We start from the raw sequence: 20,936 nt of genomic DNA, 5'->3' as shown, positions 1-20,936 counted from the left end.
ACAGCTTTCTACTCTTCATGAATTCACTCACTTTCTTCAGATATCCTTGCAAGTATTTTTCCTGTATGTTGATGTTTTTCCTGTTCTCTTTTTCATCACCCAGTTTATTTCTACAATTTTGGATGGAAGGATTATGGTGTAGCATCGCTTACCACCATCTTAGATATGGTGAAGGTAATGACATTTGCCTTACAAGAAGGAAAAGTAGCTATCCATTGTCACGCAGGGCTTGGTCGAACAGGTAAATTCTAGGAGGTAATTTTATTGCCTTGTAGTATATTTAAACATATAAAGAATAATATTTTTAATAGCCAATGTCTTTAAAGATAATAATGAAAATAGCAAGCATTGTTTCACCTATTGTTCTAAGCATTTTATACTTGCTGTCTTATTAATAAATCTTTAGCAGCAATGTGAGTTTTGAAAAAGGGTAAGCAATTTGCTATAAATGGAAGGATCAACATTTAAATTCATGGCTGTGAGAATTCTGTCTGTGAAGAAGAGTCTATCCATGCCTAGAGTTCGATATAAAAATCAATGATTTTACTTAAAAAGGCAGCAGAATCTCAGTGCCATACTGATATTGGGGCAGAAATAAAGACCATCAGGTTGGAATCTTCATTGCCATTTGGTTCAACCTGACACCTGAGCTTGACTATCCATAGTGTACCTGTGTACCGCCATGGAGTCTCCCACCTGCTCAGGAGCTTCCTTGGGGGAATGCATAGTGTTTGTACTGTTAAGGCTGTTTTCCTTAATGTTAAATGCTTATAGCAATCTAGAATTGTATCATGGTATAGAAAAGACACATATTAGTGTAGAGACAATTCTGCAAGAAGAATTGTCGGGGGGAAAAGATGGTGAATGTAAATAATTCCCAAATTTAAAAATGTCCAGGTTGGTAGTGTGCCAGGCAGGAATGTTCCAACAATTGATGGCAAAGACAGGAGTGAGAAGTTCCAAGTGCAGTATATGGATCCATTGGATGGAAATTTTCAGTAATTGTCAAATGGGAAATAGAAGCAGGATTTTATTTCTCCCATGTTGGAGTTGGGCATAAGGAGGGTAAACATGCCAGACTATCCCCCCTGCTCCCCAGTCACTCAGCCATCTCCCCCAACTCCACACTCGCTCAGTTGTCCCCTCACTCCCCGCTTCCTCAGTGATCCCCCCAACTCTACACTCACTCAGTCCTCTCCCCTTACTCCACAATTACTCCATCAGCCCCGCCCCTCACTCCATACTCCTCAGTCATTTCCTCTCTCTGCACAGTTAACCAGCCATCGTTCTCACTCCACACTTACCAATTCACCCCCCTCATTGCACACTTAGTTGTCCCTCCCTCACTCCACAGTTACTCTATCATTCCCCTGTAGTCCACACTTAGCTTCACTGTGACAGTTTCTGTGCTCGCCCCTGGGTACAGGGGCACTGAATGTTCTCAATCAAGGCGGGGGGGGGGGGGCATATTGATAAGTAAATATATAAACACCTTTTCAAAAAGTTACAAAGTTATATTTTCTTTAAAACGTTTCTCTATTTATATGGTTTTCAAATGCCAAATATAAATCATCAAAGACTGATAAATAAAAAAATATATATATATATAAGCTTTTCTCATCCAGGTTTTTCTTCTTCACTCCTTAGGTGTTTTAATAGCTTGTTACTTAGTTTTTGCGACAAGAATGACTGCTGATCAAGCCATTGTATTTGTTCGGGCAAAGCGTCCCAATTCCATTCAAACTCGAGGACAGCTACTGTGTGTGAGGGAATTTACTCAGTTTCTGATTCCTCTTCGCAACATATTCTCTTGCTGTGACCCCAGAGCACATGCTGTCACCTTAACGCAGTATCTGACGCGCCAGCGACATTTGCTTCATGGTTATGAGGCACGACTTCTGAAACACGTGCCAAAAATTATTCACCTCGTGTGCAAATTGCTGCTGGACTTAGCTGAAAACAGGCCCATAGTGACAGAAGAAGTGGTAGAAGCACCTGGCCTCTCTGCCGAAATTGAAAAGACCGTTTCTGAGGCGGTTACGATGCAGCTGGATAGAGATTTGCTGAGGCACGATAGTGAGGCCTCGGACTTCTTCACCCCCACTGCAGTGGCTGCGGATGTCGAGAATCAGGATGTGATTCTTTCCAGTGAGCAAGAGTTTGACCCTCTTTGGAAGAGGCGGAATGCAGAGTGTCTTCAGCCCCTGACTCGCCTGAAAAGGCAGCTCAGCTACAGTGACTCAGATTTACAGAGAGCCGAGTCAGTTTTGGAGCAGTTGGGGACTCCATGGACAGTGCCTGCTCAGGTCTCGTTCTGCCACAACCCCAGGCAGCAGATGCCCATAGGGCACTGTGACACCCCACAGACTGCACAGCTGGATTTCAGTGACGAAATGCTGGTCCACAACACATTTTCTTTCTGGAATCCGTCTAAATTTGGAGGCTTACAACAACTCAAAGATGATGGCTCACCAATTTTCCAAAGGAAGAATATTCCGAAGGAAGCACAGCGGAGCAAAACCTTCTCTTCAGGTGTTTCAGGGTCACACAACCCTGGGGAGCCTGTTACACCCAACGTTGCAGATATCCCCAAGGAACCACACTGTCCTCTCCAGCAGGGGACCCTGTGTCGATGTGAAGTTCATGGTGGCTGCAGCAGCCCTATGGACTGTGGCTCCAGCCCCAAAGCACAGTCCTTGGCTGGACCTAAAACCCAGAACAGCAAAGATGTGCCTGAAGTCGCCCCACACACTGCTCTGCCGTCTGAATTGAGTGTTGAGGAAAGAAGGATACTGGCAGCCAAAGCCCTGGCGAACTTAAGTGAGTTTGCAGAAAAGGAGGAAGTGAAAAGGAAGGTAGAAATATGGCAGGTATTTGCATTTCATTTAATTATATATGCTTGGGAAATACTTATGTCAGAGCAAAAACATCGTACATTTTCCCAGATTTTTTGTAGGAATTTAAAAACATGTTTGTTATAATACTTTTGAACTTCAGGTTCCTCAGCTGTAACAGGAGCCCGATGTCATAGAAGTGACAGGCATGGCTGGTGTGCAGGCTTGCTTCAGTCTCCTGTGAAAGAATGCACTTAGCACTTGGCAGGGTGCCTGAGTGAGCAAGGCATGGATATGACTGATATTGGTAGCTTCCTTCTTTCTTGCTGGGTTTGTGGGATAGACTGATGGGCAGATGGACCAGCCAGAGCAGACAGCTGTAAACTGACCTGAACAATCTCTAGGCCAACCCAAGGCCTAGCAGGGGGCCACATTTTGAGAACTACTGACATAAATTAAATCAGAGCAAATTATTTTCCAAAGGTCATCCACACAAGTGTTGAGTGAGGTCAGGAGGAAGCAGGACAGATGCTGTCTTCTCAGCATTCCCTCTGCAGACTCCCCGATCCTGCCCCAGTGAGGCAAATGTCAGATCTAGAAAGCACATGGGAGCAACTACAGAGTACCTGTGTGCCGCTGGTTTCTGAGGTTAAGTCTTTGGGCTCCCTTTCTTGGCTTTTACTTGAAATTTAAAATTTTAACCCCTTTTGTATTGAACTTTCACTAGAATAACAGCCTTAAATCAGCCACACTTTCTGCCATGAATGAGCAGCTGATCTAGAGAAAAGGCAGGCCTTAATAATCTTAGTTATCAAAAAGAGGTAAACTACCCAAATGTGGGGCCAACCCAGGGAGGCCTGGCTTAGTGAAATCTTGATTTGTTAACCCATAACCTACCACAAGTTATTTGTGTGAGCTGCTTTTCTATATCCTGCCATTAATTAAGCAAGGTGTGTACACTTGCCAGGAGGACCAGAACCTTTCAGATACAGAGATGGGAAAATACGCATGGAGCCTCACTCCAGCTTATAACTATGTAATGGGAGGAGAGTACCTCACAGGCTTTCTCCATCAGAATTGTGTTTTGCTTAGCAAATAGTTAAATGTATTGTTTTTTCATCATGAAGCATATTCTTTATTCCCTACTCATACCTGAACAAGCCTTCCACCCAGTGGGTAGGTCTTGCTGCTGCATCGCCATGTGTCACAGTAGCTAGCAGCAGGCCCTTTGGCTTTAAGTGTGACAGCTTGTGCCCCTTGTGGGTCAGCCCCACTTGTGCCCACACTGCTCAGTGTGGTACATGGGCCACATTGTTTCAGCATTTAACATATATGAAAGCATTTTCTAGAGGTAAACATAACTGTTTTGTTTGGATAGGTTTGCCTTTTTTTCTTTTTTAGATTTTATTATAAGCCTTTTAGTAATAAAAACAAATTAATTGAATTCTGGAAAGAGTAAAATAAGGGGACTTCTGGTCAAGATGGTGGAAGATAATCACCTTCTCCCACAACCACATTAAAATTACAACTGAACTTCAGAAGTACCATCATTCAAAACTGCCTGAAACCTAGCTGAACAGAAGTTCTATAACTAAGGTTATAAAGAAGAAGCCATATGGAGACTGGTAGGAGGGACAGAACTAGGAACAGGCTGATCTCACACCCATAGTGTGGCAGTTATAAATAAGGAGTTATATCTCCATTGCAGAGGTGGCCCCTGAGGAGTGAGGGTCCCAGCCTCACACCAGGTTCCACCAGCCCAGGATTCCAGTCCAGGAGGAGAAGTCCCCATAACGTCTGACTATTAAAACCAGTGGGGATGGTGGCTAAGTGAGATGGAGGGTTCCTGGAGTCCCATGTATTCCACTTAAAGGGCCTGTGCACAGACTTACTCAGACTCACAGTAGCTTAAAATGTGCCAGGAACATACAGGGTGGAACTAAGTTGTCCAGCGAGGGTTGGAGGGACAGCTTTCTCCCAGACAGAAATGCTGTCAGAGACCATATTTCCTTTGCTGAGCCCTCCCCCCAGAGCCTGCGGTGGTCACCATATCTGAGTCTCCACCAAGCTGGCTAACACTGTTCACCCCTCCCTGGTGATTCCCTGAGACCCTGTTCCACCCAAATTTCAGGCCCACCCAAGCTGTTTCCAGTGGCTTTTCCATACTAACGGACTGTCTTGGCTCATGCTGCAGACTTTCCTAAAATTTCAAACAAGCAGTATCTGGCCTCAGCATGCCCCATACCTCTTGCTAAGTAGCACCAACTGGGCACTATCAGCAGCCAGCCTTGGTAGGCAGATTGGCTTCTCCTGGCACCTCCAAACCTAGCATAAGTAGCAGTCATCTACAGATCACTTTGTAGCTCATGCCCGGTGATCCTGGGTAGGGCATAGGCAGCATCTGACTTTGCCCTGCACCTCCTGGAGGCCCCAGAGCCAGTGCACCCGGTGGATAGCTTCAGAACATGCCAAAGCACCACACAACCACCTCCACCAGTGACACACTCAAGATGTGGTCTCAGTGGTCACCAGAGCCCCACTGAAGTGAGTCCTGCTCCATGGGGTCAGCCCCTGCACAGCAGATCTTCCACAGTGGTCATGGCCAGTTTTTGCGGCCTCACAGCCTGTGGGTAAATTTTCCCATTGACCTGCCAACAGCAATAAAGGCTCAACTACAACAGGAGGGTGCACACAGTCCACACAGGGGGCACACCACCTGAGGATATTTTTTCCATTGCTTTTCAGAGAGAATGGAGATGGGGGGCACATCGATGTGAGAGAGACACATTGATTGGCTGCCTCATGCATGCACCTCTACCAGGGCTGGGGATAGCGCCTGCAACCGAGGTACATGCCCTTGGCCAGAATCAAACCTGCAACCCTTCAGTTCACTGGCCGACGCTCTAACCACTGAGCAAAACCAGCCAGGGCTGCACCACTGAGTTCTTTAGGCCACTGTACAAGATCAAGAGACATAGCAGCTCTGCCTAATACATAGGAACAAACACAGGGAGGCAGTTAAAATGAGACTAAGAAACATGTCCCAAATGAAAGAACAGAATAAAACTCCAGAAAAAGAACTAAACAAAATGGAAACAAGCAATTTACCAGATGCAGAGTTCAAAACACTGGTTATAAGGATGCTCAATGATCTCAATGAGAACTTCAAAGAGGTAAGCATAAAAATGGAGATAGAAAACATAAAAGAACCAGTCAAAAATGAAGAATACTTACATGGAATCAACAGTAGAGTACATGAGCAGAGGATCAATTCAGTTATTTGGAAGATAAGGAAGCAGAAAATACCCAATCAGAACAGCGAAAAGAAGAAAGAATCCAAAAAATAAATGTGAGGATAGTATAAGGAGCCTCTGGGACAGCTTCAAGCATACTAACATTTGCATCATGGGAAGGAGAAGAGAAAGAGCAAGAGACCAAGAACCTGTTTGAAAAATAATAATGGAAAACATCCCTAACCTGGTAGAGAAAATAGACATACAAATCCAAGAAACACAGAGAGTCCCAACCAAGATGAACCTAAATAGGCCCACACCAAGAGTCATCATAATTAAAATGGTAAAGGCTAGGCCTGCCACATGCCCGTGCACTGCACCCAGCATGAGGGTTATGGCTCTGATCAGTGGTAGGAAGGACAGCTTTAACAATAATGATACAGTACATTGCTGCTGGGCATCAGATAGTTCTTCAGCAAATCTAAGGCCAGCTGAAAACCATGTGAGGTCTGCCAGTAGCTACATGTGTCAGACTGGGTCCTCATGACATTGATTTGTTTGCAGATGCAGTGGTTCTCCCCTCTATTGCCATACCAAAAGGGGAAGTAGTGTGGATACAAGATGAGTGTCCACCAAATGTGAAGGTGATGAGGTTGACAGTCTCTCTGAGCTTTGAAACTTGTTAAGGAAAAAGAAGTAAAAGGAATAACAGTAGGTTGTATACTTTCTGATTATCAGTAGAAAATGTGTGTAAAAGGCTTAATTTTAAGCCTTTAGCTTACCTTTGGCAGGGAAACCAAGATTTGCTCCAACAGATGATAGGATCTAAATCAGGCAGTCATCATCAAAGTAGCAGCTTTGGGTTTAGATCCAGATAAGCATTTTGGAAAAACCCTAGATCAGTGGGTCCTTATCTGTTAGAGCTTTCTAAGAAATATGGAGTCCATGTTTATGGAGAATGTGGAGAATATGAAAAGTTCACATTGGATTGCCCTCTATTTAAGAAGAAAATAATTGTAGATTCATCAGAAGTAGTCATACATTCAGCTGATACATTTGTACCTGTGGCTTAACTATGCTTTTTAGAATTGCACTTGAAGGACAAGGTGTTCCCAGTGCCAGAAACTACAGAACATTTAATTATATACACAATTCTTAAAAAGTATTTTTAATCATTGTTTACTAAGCTGCCATTTTTATATGAAAAAAATTACATAGCATTTTCTCAATTATTATGTCCAGTTTTTTCTCATTACATTTTTTTTTTAAATCCTCACCTGAGGATATTTTTTCCATTGCTTTTCAGAGAGAATGTAGTAGGGGGGAGAGAGAGAGAGAGGGGAGAACATTGATGTGAGAGAGACACATTGATTGGTTGCCTTCTGCACATGTCCTGACCAGGACCAGGGATCGAGCCTGCAAACGAGGTATGTGCCCTAGGCCAGAACTGAACCCAAGACCCTTCAGTCTGCAGGCCAGCGCTCTAGCCACTGAGCCAAACCAGCTAAGGCCTCATTACACTTTTTTATTCTTAAAAATATGTATCATCAGGAAAAGTTAATAGAACCATTTATTAATTGGGGAAATATGAATGCCTTCTTTATTTTGTTGTCAAGTTACTCTGGATTCAGTCTGACTTTTGTTATCATGTTCTGTTAATGCCCTTTATATGATATGTGCCTTTTTTTTTTTTTTTACTTTGGCTTCATATACAACCCTCATTTCTGTGACACTTCTTCTCTTTCATCACACAGGTTTATTTTCTTCTTTGTTTCTTGTATCATTTTTGTTTTCAATACATTCATTGTTTCAACATTATTGGACAATCAGAAAGACTGTCATTAACCCTTACTGTTTATTTTGTAGCTGATTTTTAAAACACAACTTCTCAGTATTGTGCTGACTTTAGACAGCTTTTTAAAAATAGACTTTATTTTTTAGAGCAGTTTTGTGTTCACAGCAAAACTGAGCAGAACATACACAGTTCCCATATACCCCCTGCCCCCAACACAAATATAGTTTTCCCATAATCAACATCCCCCTGTAGAGTGGTACATTTGTTACAATTGATGAATCGTGGTGTAAACTGTGAGCTTTGGATGATTATGATGGTACATTGACATATCATGGTCACCCACAGTTTATAGTTTACATTATGATTCACTCTTGGTGTTTATTGTACATTGGGCAGATACATAATGACAGGTATCCATCATTATGTATACAGAATATTTTCACTGCCCTAAAAATCTTCTGTGCTCCACCTGTTCACTGCTTATCCCCACCCCCACCCCCCAACTTCTGGCAGCCATTGATCATTTGACTGCCTCCATTGTTTTGCCTTTTCCAGAATTTCATATAGTTGGGATAATATAGTAAGTTGGCATTTTATATTGGCTTCTTTCACTTAGTAATGTGCATTCATGTTCCTCCATGGCTTTTCATGAGTTTTTAAATGCTGAATAATATTCCATTGTCTGGATATGCCCAAGTTTATTTATGCATTCACCTACTAAAGGACATCTTGGTTGCTTCCAAGTTTTTGCAATTATGAATAAAGCTACTATAAGACAAAAATAAAATGCTAAAAGTTAAAGACAAAGAGAATCTTGAAAGTAGCAAGAGAAAAGCAATTAGTTACCTACAGGGGAGCTCCCATAAGACTGTCAGTTGATTTCTCACAAAAACTTTGGAGGCCAGAAGGGATTGGCATGAAATATTCAAAGTGATGAAGAGCAAGGACCTACAGCTAAGATTACTCTGTCCAGAAAAGCTGTCATTTAGAATCTTAAGACAGATAAAGAGCTTCCCATACAAGAAAAAGCTAAAAGATTTCATTACCACCAAACCAGTATTAAAAGATATATTTAAGAAGAAGAAGAAAAAAGATGAAATATATGAATAATAAAATGGCAATAAATACTTATCTGTCAACTACTTTAAATGTAAATGGTTTAAATGCTTCAATCAAAAGACATCGGGTGGCTGAATGGATAACAAAACAAGACCCATACATACGCTGTCCACAGAGGCTCACTTCAGATCGAAAGACACAGACTGAATGTAAAGGGATGGAAAAAGATAGTTCATAAAAATAGAAGTAAAAAAAAAAAAAAAAATGGGGTAGCAATATTTATACTAGACAAAATAGACTTTAAAACAAAGGTTATAACAAGAGACAAAGATGGACTTTGTCTGGGAATTTATCCAAAGAAACCCAAAACACTAAATTGAAAAGATATACACATCCATATGTTCATTGCAGTATTATTTACTATAGCCAAAATATGGAAGCAACCTAAGTGCCCATCAATAGAAGAGTGGATGAAGAAGTGGTGCATATGTACAATGGAATATGACTCAGCCATAAAAAAGAATGGAATCTTACTATCTGCAACAATATGGATGGGCCTAGAGAGTGTTGTGCTAAGTGAATAAATCAGACAGAGAAAGACAAATGTCAGATGATTTTACTTGTATGTGGAATCAAAAAACAAACAGGCAGAACAGACACAGACTTACAGATACAGGGAACAGTTTGATGGTTGCCAGAGGGGAGGGGAATTGGGGGACTGGGCAAAAAAAGTGAAGGGATTAAGAAGTAAAAATTGGTAGTTAATAATAGTCACAGGCCCCTGCCCGCATGGCTCAGTGGTTGAGCATCGGCGACCTATGATCCAGAAGATCGCTGTTCGAGTCCCGGTCAGGGCACATGCCTGGGTTGCGGGCTCGATCCCTAGTAGGGGCTGTGCAAGAGGCAGCCGATCAATGACAACTCTCTCATCATTGATGTTTCTCTCTTTCTCTCTCTCCCTTTCTCCCTCTAAAAATCAATAAAAATATATTTTTAAAAAAATAGTCACTGGGATGTAAAGTACAACATAGGGAATATAGTCAATATTATAATGACTGTATGGTGTCAAATGGGTACTAGATTTATCAAGGTGATCACTTTGTAAGTTATATAAATGCCTAATCACTGGGTTGTACATCTGAAACTAATATAATATTGTACATCAAGTGTAATTGAAAAATAAAAAATAATTTAAAAGAAAAAGTAAAATGAACATGATTTAAATAGGATAATGCTACCTGTGCCTATACTAGGCCCTTTGACGTCTTTTATCTCGTGTGATTTTCACAGTAATCCTTTGAGGCAGATATTATTTACAGGTTCTTTGTTAATCTATGCAGTCCTTATGAATTAAGTGTCACAGATGGGGGAACTAAGGGTCCCAAAGGTCATGTGGTCCGAATGCCCCAGGGCCAGGACACGGCTCATGTGTTTAATATTTTTCATCATCCTTATGTCTTTCCTAATGCCACTGAAGATTTCGGAAAACATAATGACATAGTCTTTAATAAGAGGGCCTTGGAGTTTTGTTGTTTCTGTCCAACTTGTCTTCTCAAAGTATTGACTTATTTATGAGGTAATAGAGAGAAATCCAGTGCCAAAAATATTACATAGCAGAAACATCATAGACAGAGAGGAGCAGACCTGGATGGGAATGTCTCTTTTGCCCATTTCTCAATTTGGGCTCCTGGGCAAGTTGTTTCATCTTTCCTGAGCCCCAGTACATTTGTCTGTAGAGGGGCCTCTGCTGGGTTGCTGTAGAATCAGAGGTAAGCCATGTATCACAGTTCCTGCCCTAAGGAAAATGTTCTTCAAATACAGAATGGGTGAACAAATTAATGGTAGCAATTACTATGCTTATTGCTATTGCAAACATTTCATTTACTAAAACATAAATCTGAAATTAAATATCCTGTCAGAAATTAAAATTCTTATCTCACTTTTCCCCTGCTCTCTGTGAGGTAAAGTTTTGAAATCATCTGCTTAAATTATCTCCAGGCATGTGGACTATTGGGAGGACTTCCTAGTTGTTTACATCCAATCAAATTTCAGGATACAGGGCTTGTTATTTGTTAAACTCTACATAGGATTCTAAAAAGGAACTTGAAAGAAGTACATATACCACATTTACCAACTTTTAGGCACTTTCGGAGGGGAAATTTGGAGTTTCAGTCAGAAGCTTTAACTTAACCCAGGTTAATTTACAAATGTTCTCTTATTTATGATTTTTAATCTACCATTCTACTTCATTGCAGTAAATATCTCTGTTTTGTTCACCAAGACCTTGCAAAGGCAGCCTCGCTCCCTGAACTGCTCCTAAGTTCCTGAGGTGGAACTTAGGTTAACTAAGTCGTTCTCTGCACTAGGAGCTTTAGCAGACCTGTTAGTCCGCTCAGCACCTGTGGGGCAGGGGCACACTTCATAGAGGGAACCAAGGCTTAGAGATGTTCAGTATCTCAGCCCAGTGTGCCTCCTGGAAGTGGGGGTGCTGGGAGGGGTCCCAGTCCTTACCCAGAGCCTGAGACTTCCTCCTGGACAGCCTGAGGTTCATCAAATGTCAGATGGTGCCTGTTCCCTCTCCCCCTTTATCCCTCCTGTCCTTCTCTTTCTTCCCTCTTTCTCTTTTCTTCCTTTCTTTTTAGAAAGAACTAAATTCCCGAGACGGAGCTTGGGAAAGAATATGTGGTGAAAGGGATCCTTTCATCCTGTGCAGTTTGATGTGGTCGTGGGTGGAGCAGCTGAAGGAGCCTGTAATAACCCAAGAGGACGTGAACATGTTGGTTGACAGACGTGCGGACACTGCAGAAGCACTGTTTCTATTAGAGAAGGTAAAGTAGCTGTTGGACCAGTTGATGGAGTTAACTATATAAGTTTCCTCACTAAAAATTCCATTATAAAAAGGGAACACATATGGAATCCTGTACCTGGGTCTAATTTAACTTTTTGCAAGATAAAAGAAGAAATACCCAGTATAAACATTTAGAAGGTACAAAAATAAAAAGGGAAATACCCATAATCCCAGAAGAGCCACTTTAAACATTTCATGTCTTTCAGCCTTATAAACCGCGTATGTTAACTTGGTAAAAATCATTTCACATACACTTTATGCTTCATTTTTGCTCAAAATTATAACAGGTATATTTCCATGTTTAGTGTAACTTTTTCATAAATATTAACTTGATAGACAGGTACTATAACATGGTGGGGATATGTTATAATTAACTATTGCACTTACAGGTATTCGTTTATACTTATTTACCATGAGCATATAATGTGAAGGGCTGTGAGGTAGGTTGGAAGATGCACTCACTGGTATTTTCTTAGAAAGGGGAGTGTGTCACCTACATAAGTATGTGGCTCATGTATAACATGTAGAAGACTATAGAAGGAAAAACAGGAAACTGATCATGGTGGTGGCCTTAGGGAACATGCTAGGAGACAGTAGATCAGGAAGGGCGGGAGGGAGACTGGCAGTCATTGTAGATCCTTCTTTACAATTTAGTATTTTTAACCATATAGAGATACTAAATTTTCATTTAAAAATCAGCTTTGTTTTTGTTTTGGGAAACAGTGTTATCTCATAATCAGCCTTGCATTACCTCCTATGCTTTCATGTCTCCTCGTTTCACATCTATCGCTAGTGCTCGCAGACATGCAGACACGCAGAGGGAATGAGGGAGGCGTTCTGGCACAATTGTGTCTAGCAACAGTAAGAGTGGATCATCCTTTCAGTTTACTTCAAGGAAGACATTTCATTTGAAATTGTGCTTCATGTAATAACTAACCAGCTTTGATTTTATCTCCTGAAAGCTTTCAAACACATAACATTAAACACTGGTAGAGCCCTTGGTAAGCAGTATAGTATTGGAGGTTATGAGTACTTGGTCAAAGCCAATTCCTGGCTCTGCATTTTCTTTGAGTTTATTTCTTGAGGTATTTAAAAAAAAAAACTTGTTTGACTTTGATTTCTGCAAAAACAGGGCCAGCACCAGACTATTCTTTGCGTGTTACACTGCATCGTGAGCCTGCAGACAATTCCCATAGACTTGGAGGAAGCCGTCCTTGCCCGTGCCATTCAAGCTTTCACTAAGGTGGGTGGCACTCTTCTTTCTCCTGCAGACCCCCAGCAGTGTGATCTTTGAAAGTTAGAATCCAGAGGTCAGCAGCTTCCTCTAAAATAAAACTGTTACCTATGTTTCCTCTTAATGGAAATATGTTTGACATTTCTTGAAAGTAGTTGCAGACTTTTGGCCAAAAAATATCCGTTTCCTAACAGTGATATTAGAAAAAGCTGATCTGTGGGGTTTTTTGAAGGAGAACATTGGAACAAAGCGCTTTTATAAAGAGAGAAACAATTGGGTATTGAGAAAGTATTTTTAAATGATGTGCTAGTAGGAGTCAGAGAATCTTGTTGAGGCAGTTCTACTTTGGTTCTAATCAAGAAATGACTAATCCTAAGCAGAGAATAAAAAACATTTTATTTCTCTGCACATCCTTTTGGCTTATAGCAATCTTTCCTGGCTGAAGAACAGGGTCAGGTTCCTGCCAAGTGAAAAGGTTCCCCTACCCATTCAGCTAATTGTTGGTACCTCTCACAATATGAAAATGTCATTAAACCAAGAACCATGACAGTGTCTGTGGTGAACATTAATGACGACAGCAGTATTGTTTGTACTCATTCACGTCTCCTCTGCCTTCACTCTTTTCAAAGTCATATTATTCTGGCAGGCTTTCCTGTTCCTCATCTGGAGCTTTATGACACTAAGTTTCAGCAGTGCAAACCCCAATCATCTGATCCTTTACGCATATATTTTATTGCATTTTCATAGACCTTCACAGACCAAGAGGCTACTTTCCCTGTGGGGAGGGTTGTGGTTTAGTGTTTAACAAAGTAAACAGTTGAAACTGTTCTTAATGTTAGTAAGAAGTTTCTGCAAGTAGGATAGACAATATAATGGTTAAAGTAAAAATAAGTGTCTGATTTAACTGGAAAAAAACCCTTAATATTGGCCTTTCCAAAAGTGGTAGGAATTCTTTGCAACTCCTTTTGGCCTTTTAGGGGACACTAGTGAAGAGTTAAATATACCGGTTCCAAATCTGTCTGTAAAAACAGGAAACAGTTCTTGGGTCTCTCCCCTTGTGCGTAATTGTGTGAGCAGAGTCTGCGACAGCTCTTATCCTGGGCCTCCCGTGTGAAAAGGGCGTGTCCCTTCAGGCCAGCGCTCAGCAGGCTTGCTGCAGCCCCGCACTGGGATCCTCAGTTGGGTGCAGCCTCCACCTGTGGCCTCCGCGTCAGCCCGTGGGACTTGGATGGCAAGGCGTCCCACATGTGATTCTATTGTTCAAGTTATAAGGTTGTTTGTCTCTGACCCAGCAGTCTAGTGTCTCTTGCTAGTGTCCCCAAGCTGGCAGATGAACTTGTTAGCATGTCAGCAGAGTGAAATCCCAGACCCTTCCCAGCGGGTCACAAGGGGACAGCCCTCCCTCCCTCCACATGCAGGAGGAGGGGGCCACTGGCCAAGTGATCTGATCCTGTCAGAGGCATCACACGGTTCTTTGGGGGTGGGATGGAGGCATGGTAATTGCTCTGGTTCTCTGTCCTACATCACTCCTAACCCTGCAGTACAGTGAGCTGGGGCAGGCAGTTCACATATGTGTATATGGTGCCTTCCCACCAAGGGGAAAGGAAACTACTACATAGGTTTTTATGTGTCACACACATGTCAGGCTCTCATATTTAGTACTCACGGAAACCCTAAGGAGATGGGCATTGTCACCTCCCTCTTACAGAGAGGTCAGGGATGACCCAAGGCTGCTTGGCTGGCAGGTGGAGAGTCAGGCTTCTGTTCAGGCTGCCCCATGCAACACTGGTGGCTGGTGCACATTGTTTTCATGAGGAGACCTGTCCCTTATGTCATCAGTGATCAGACTCTGGATCCAAAACTTACTGCACACTCGCTGCCAAGTTGCTTCCTGACAGTGTATGAGTAGACTACATATCCAGGCACTAGATTTAAGTCTCTGGATTTTCATTGATAGATTTGGCATTGATGTAATTGGCAATTGAAATATGTAATTAGAAGTAATGTGTGAAAGGTATTGTGTGTACTTTTAAATTTATGTATAATTTTGCTTATAAATGTTAGGTTTTTCCCACCCCATTTCTTTTCTCCCAAAATTGACTGGTTAAAATTCTTGTTACAATGTCCTGAATATAAATTTTCTTTGTCATCAGGTTAATTTTGATTCTGAAAATGGACCAATAGTTTACAACACCCTAAAGAAAATATTTAAGCACATACTTGAAGAAAAAAGAAAAATGACAAAAGATAGCCCTAAGGCTAGTGTTTAGTGCAGCTGACTTTCCCTTCATGGTGAATATCTCAGACCAGAAGATCCAGGTGGCATTTCTGTTCATCGGTGAACAGGTTCAGGAGTGGAGCTGCTGCGTCTCCTAGCACTTACTTCAGTGCTCTTGGTTTGTGCTAAGAGTGACTGTTTCTGTTTGGAGCAATTATTTATTTTAAAATATTGTTGAGCTACCTTTTTGTGTTGAAAAATTGCTATGAAGTTGCTGCCACTTTCTTTTATTTATTTAACTGAATTAATGTTGTTGTATTAATATTTCCTTATTCTTTTTGACATTATGGGAAAAGTTGTAACTCTTCTTTCCAAAACAGTTACCTTGTTGACAACTCTTTCTACAGTTTTTACCAAATATATGTCAGTAGTAAAACCTACTGTGTATCCATCCCTGATGCATGAAGTAAGGAAGTCACCAAGTGTCTTAAACCAAGTGTTTTCTATTTCTTAATAAGCCTGTTGATACATTTTAAAAGGTTTTTTTTTAATTGTTGATTTTTTTCTTCTTTTTATAAATGTGACAAAGGGTTTCAAAGTGTATTATTTTTCAAAGTAGTTTAGTTTTATGTTAATGGAATGACTGTGAGATGGTTGGATTTTGTTACTTGTAGAAAGGAGATTTGCTCTGGCTTCTAGACGATGTTGCCAACCTCTGCTGTCACAGGACACTAGTGGTTCTCACACATCAAGCCTTATTCCCACTCCCCTGGGCTGCTGCTGAGCCGAAGAGCATCTTTACAAAGGAACTGGGATCAGCGGAGGCGCTGTGGGAATCGCTCTGAAGCAGGACTTCACAGAACGGTCCGTCTCACGGGGTGGGCTCTGTGGCCCTGCTCTCCAGGCGCTGTAGCTGCTCCCCAGAGCCATGTCTGTTCATACTGACAGTGTGACAGTGTGAGATCTGGCCCATACCTCCCAGTCTGCCATTCTATAGACCAAGTTGCCTTTGACTGCCTTTTGTCTAGGATTAGTAAGATTTTTAAATTGATTTTGATCCACTTATGTTACATTCACCCTACTGGCTTTAGATAAGAAGTAACCTCCTGAACTAGTTCCTTGCAGAACCAAACTCTCATTCAGCTGTTGAAGCCATAACTAATATTCAAATAAATGGGTGGGGGGGTACCATAGGCCAAGCCAAAGAGAATCGAAGTTTTTCCCAGTAAAGGTGATATTAATCAAACCATTTTCAGACTAAAGAAGTTACTACTTACTCATAAAGACAGAATATCAGGAAAAGCTCATTTACAACAAATGAAATTTCTCCAACTTCTGCATTTGTGAATCAAGCACATTAAAAATATTGTAGTCATTATCAGCCTTACTAACTGGTGGCAAACACTAAATGCCATTTTCTCCCACCTTGTTTGACTTTTCTTAGGAAATCAAATCCCATGAATTTTAATGAACTGGGTTGCCCATTCCTGATATTTCTCATTTTCAAGTGCCTGATCTGAGAAAGTAGGAGAGAAAACAATTACATTTTATCCAAAGATATGTTATTAAAATGTTTTGTACCCAAAAAGATGCCTGTTCTCTTCTTATTCAATCCCATGTGGGTGAGGTTCGTCTCATGAGAGCTGCTGGCCTGTGAGTCTGAAATAATTGTTTCAAATTAAAGGTAGATCCTACACAGCCATGATGTGACCCCAGCAATGCACATCTGAAATCTAAGTGCACCAACCTGAAAGGGAGAGCTGGTGGGAGAACTAATCAGGCTGTGTACAATTACTGTATTTATTTGAATAAAAGTGAAAAGAATAACCCACACCCTCGTCTTGTACGTCTTTAGCTTGAGAGTCATGCACACCCTGATGATGAAGATGCAGGTTGTGGTTAGATTATCCCGATGGGCAAACCGAGTTGTAGGCTGAATAGTCAGCTAGCCAGGCCTCCTCCATCCCGACTCTGTTGGTCAGAATGATGAAGGGGGTCGGGGACCAGGATTGGAGAATTCTGAGAGGAGTGGGTGAGGAAAATCTCACAGCTGCTGAGATTCCTGACTTCCTGTATTTGAATGGACGAGGAATTCTTTGTTGCCCGGAGAATAGAAATCTACCTACAGGAAGAAGTTACAGGGCTGCGAAATTTCAGCTCAGCAGAAGTGGGAAGGGCCAAGAGCACACACATTCAGAAGTCACTACCCTGGGAGCACATGCACCGCCTTGCTTATTTCTCTTACCAGACCTAGAGAGACATGTTATTCACACTTGCCTGAGGAGAGAATGCCAGTCTGAGTGACTCGGAAATATGTTCCACTCCCTTCTGCAGCCACCTGCCTGTGAAGCTACCAGCCAGGGAGAGCTGCCCAGCATGGGGCCCCTCAGGGATCTCGAGGCCCTCTTAGGCTCCGTGATGGCACCAGAGGGCATCATTTTGTTCATAGTGCAATGAAACTACCCCACATTTTTGGTCCTATGGAAAAGGCTATAGAGGCTGCGATACTCATAGGATCTCTAGCATATCACACAGGAAGTGCATGATTTCTGCCACTTTGGGGTTTTTCTATTTCATAACGTTGGCTATGAGATAATGTTGGTTCATGGATTGCTTTGTGTATTTGCATAACTCAAAGTACTGGCTGACTGACTTAGTCATATCTCTAACCAGCTTCCCAGTATTATCTAAGAAAGAGTATGTGCTTTCATCACTCTGGGTTCCATGAAAATAGCCACATGTCTTACTTCAGTAAAGTTCCTATTTTCTCTTAAGTGGAGAATTCTTACTCCTACTCCTGGGTGCTGTTTCAGGCTATTCTCTGGATGTCTGAAAAAATTTCCAGAGACTGTGTTACAGAGTGCATGCCTCAAGTTCTCAATATTTGAAGGGCCCCAAATAATTTCAGGGCTTGCTTAAAAGCGACAGTTTACTCGTAGGATCTTTGTTGTTCCAAATTAACAAGCACTGATATATTTTTGTGCAAGTAAATCAAGAACAACATTCCCTGTGGTGCTTTTTATTTTTGTAAATGTGGCCCAAGATTAGCACCTTATTTTAAGGTCTTCTCAATGCTAGATGGTTGAACATTGTGTACAGATAAAATGGCAGGACAAAGTTCCACAAATCCTGTTACGTAATGGTGCATTATTTTTTAGTCATGCTTTTAGGTACGAGCTGATCTTTGATTAGCCCAACACTGACAATAAAACTGATTTTTAAGTAATCACAACGGGGCCATTCACTAGTGGAGCTGTGGTGAATCTTCGTTCCAAGCCAGCCAATAAAACATCCAGTAATAAAATAATATCACAATAAGACTTTAATATCATAAGCCCTTTTGCACTGAAAATAAAAGTTTCAGCCCTGGCTAGTGTGGCTTGGTGGGTTGGGCACTGTCCTATGCACCAAAACATTGCCTGTTCGATTCCTGGTTGGGACACATGCCTGGGTTTTGGGCTTAATCCCTGGTGTGGGGCATAAAGGAAGCAGTGGATCGATGTTTCACTCTTGAATCAATGTGTTTATCTCTCTGCCTTTCCCTTCCTCTCTCTCTGAAAAAAAAAAATCAATAAATAAAACCTTAAAAACGAGTTCCACATATCCACTGCAACTTATATCACAACAGAAGGCTGTTATGCCTTTGTTGCCTGGCTTTCTTGATTATAATTAAAAGTTGTTTTACTCTTAAGATTGTCTCTTTGGAGAAGTAGTTATGTTTTTGGAATAGGTTTCTACTTACATGACCATTTGATCACAGTCGGCAGATATGCTTTGGTTTTGATTTAGTGGATTGCTTTGTCATTTTTTTTCTCCTCTTAAAAATAAAAATGTAAACAACTCAAACATTGAATTAGGTCGCACCATATGGAATGGCCATTTCTGCGGGTGAAAATGACCAAATATTGGCCATTTTATATGGTTCAACCAAGTACTAAATGCAATATTTCCGGGACCATTAGATGACATTGCCTAAATGATTTTGACAAAGATTAGATTAGATGATCAGTTATTTTCTAAGAATACCTTGTGTGCTCACAGTAGTGTTCCAGTACAAGTGAAGAGACCAATATGAGACACACGTCCTTGCAGCAGTGAGTTTGTGCCTGCTCTGCACTCGGCTCTCCGCTGATGCTGGGGACACTCAGGAATCATACACTCCAGCCATTCCTCCTCCCGAGTCGGTGCACGTCCACACCAGCCACGTCGCGCCCAGCCACCTCCTCCCTGTGAGCACTCTAACTGAATTCTGCATCGTCTGCTGCGCGCAGCTCCTTCAGGCCACCCTTCCATTCTTTCTAGACAGTGCTGGAAGGTTAGGTCTCAACACTTTATCATTCTGTTCATTCAGGATATCCTTCAAAACTTGGCTCTGATTCCTTGGAACAGAATATGTGATAATTAACTCTTTGTTAAATGTAGTTATATTCAGCTACCTGACCATCCTGCAGCCCAGGGAGATGGGGAGGTGCTGTGGGCTGAATTATGGCCTGAAATTCCAGGGTTGAAGTCCCAATCGCTAGTACCTCATAATGTCACTAATTTTGGAAATAAGGTCTTTAAAGAGGAAATTAAGTTAAAATAAGGTGATTAGAGCGGGCCCTAATCCAACATGACTGGTGTCAGACAAAGAGGAGATTAGGACACAGACACACACACGGAAGATCACGTGAGGACACGAGTTGAAGACAACTGCCTACGAGCCAAGGAGAGAGGCCTCAGGGGAAACCAGCTTTGCCAACACCCTGGTCTGAGACTTCCAGCCTCCAGAACTGTGAGCAAATAAATGTCGGTTATTTAAGTTGCCCATTCTGTGGTATTTGTTCTGTATCCCAAGCTGACAGAGACAAGAGGCAGAATTGCCTGCTCCTCCTCAGTGCTTCCACTGTACCTCGTGTGTGTTTCTCTATAATTTTACCTCAAACAAGACATTGCTTGGTTTTGCCTGTTTTTAAACTTTATGTAAATTGAAAAATGCAGTGTACATCCTCCTGTGACTTGCTTTTCCCATTCAGCACACTCCTCACATTTATCTGTGTTGATGTGTATGCTACAGTTCACATGTGCTCACACGGCACTCTGTGTGTGGATAAACCGTAATTTACCTGTTTGGCTTGTGATGGGCACTGGGTGGTTAATATCTGTATATAAATATAACATGTGGACGCGCTCCAAGTTTCTCTAGCCTTTGTTGCTTAGAGTAGAAGTTATGGACTTCGTGGTATGTATGTGTTCAGTTTCCTATCCAGTGACAAAGTGTTTCAAAAAAACGAGGGTACCCATTTACAACCCAAGTAGTAGTGAACAGGAGTTCCCGTTTGCTCTGTGTCCTTGGCAACACTTAGTACTGTCTGACTTCTTGAGTTTTGCCACATCCTGTTGGTGTAAGATAGTGTCCCAGTGTGTTATTACATGTGGGGACCATTTGTGTGTCCTGTCAAGTGCTTGTTCATTTACACATCTATTTCTCACAGGCCTTAACACATGGTGCTATGTTCTACGGTTTTCTTTCTTTTCATCCATGGACCTGTCACCTCTAGTGTTAACACCTAACATACAGAAGGGACTCAATAAATGTGGAAGACTTGAGAGGTGTAAAAAAGGCAACCACATGCAAGGGGCGTGGGCTTGAATGCCACTGCGGGTTCCCGGGGGTCCCTTATTGCTTCCCATTGTTCCAGACAGTGCGCAGAAGCTCTGGCCCAGGACTGCCAA

The 20,936-nt window shown here is 41.8% G+C and overlaps 1 protein-coding gene and 1 pseudogene across 5 annotated transcripts in view; both read left to right on the top strand.

Annotated features, from left to right (window-relative positions):
- The window catches only part of PTPDC1 (protein tyrosine phosphatase domain containing 1), a 72,458-nt gene extending 53,686 nt beyond the window's left edge, over positions 1-18,772 (top strand). For 3 of the 4 annotated variants that reach the window (XM_081152213.1, XM_081152215.1, XM_081152214.1), the window contains 5 exons: positions 104-241; positions 1,648-2,870; positions 11,564-11,749; positions 12,902-13,012; positions 15,157-18,772. In XM_081152213.1, coding sequence (XP_081008339.1) covers positions 104-241; positions 1,648-2,870; positions 11,564-11,749; positions 12,902-13,012; positions 15,157-15,273 — 1,775 coding nt within the window. In that variant the 3' untranslated portion in view covers positions 15,274-18,772. The remainder of the gene's footprint in view (positions 1-103; positions 242-1,647; positions 2,871-11,563; positions 11,750-12,901; positions 13,013-15,156) is intronic. The other variant, XR_013999913.1, reaches the window with a different exon arrangement.
- Positions 6,453-7,226, top strand: LOC308563759 (diphthine--ammonia ligase pseudogene; annotated as a pseudogene). Its single transcript has one exon. The product of its transcript is annotated as a diphthine--ammonia ligase pseudogene (transcript).
- Positions 18,773-20,936: the final 2,164 nt, after the last annotated feature.

Source organism: Miniopterus schreibersii (genome assembly GCF_964146895.1).
Source record: "Miniopterus schreibersii genome assembly, chromosome: 11".
Taxonomy (NCBI): Eukaryota; Metazoa; Chordata; class Mammalia; order Chiroptera; family Miniopteridae; genus Miniopterus; species Miniopterus schreibersii.
Note: the sequence above shows the minus strand (reverse complement) of the source record. Positions and strands in the feature narration are given on the sequence as shown.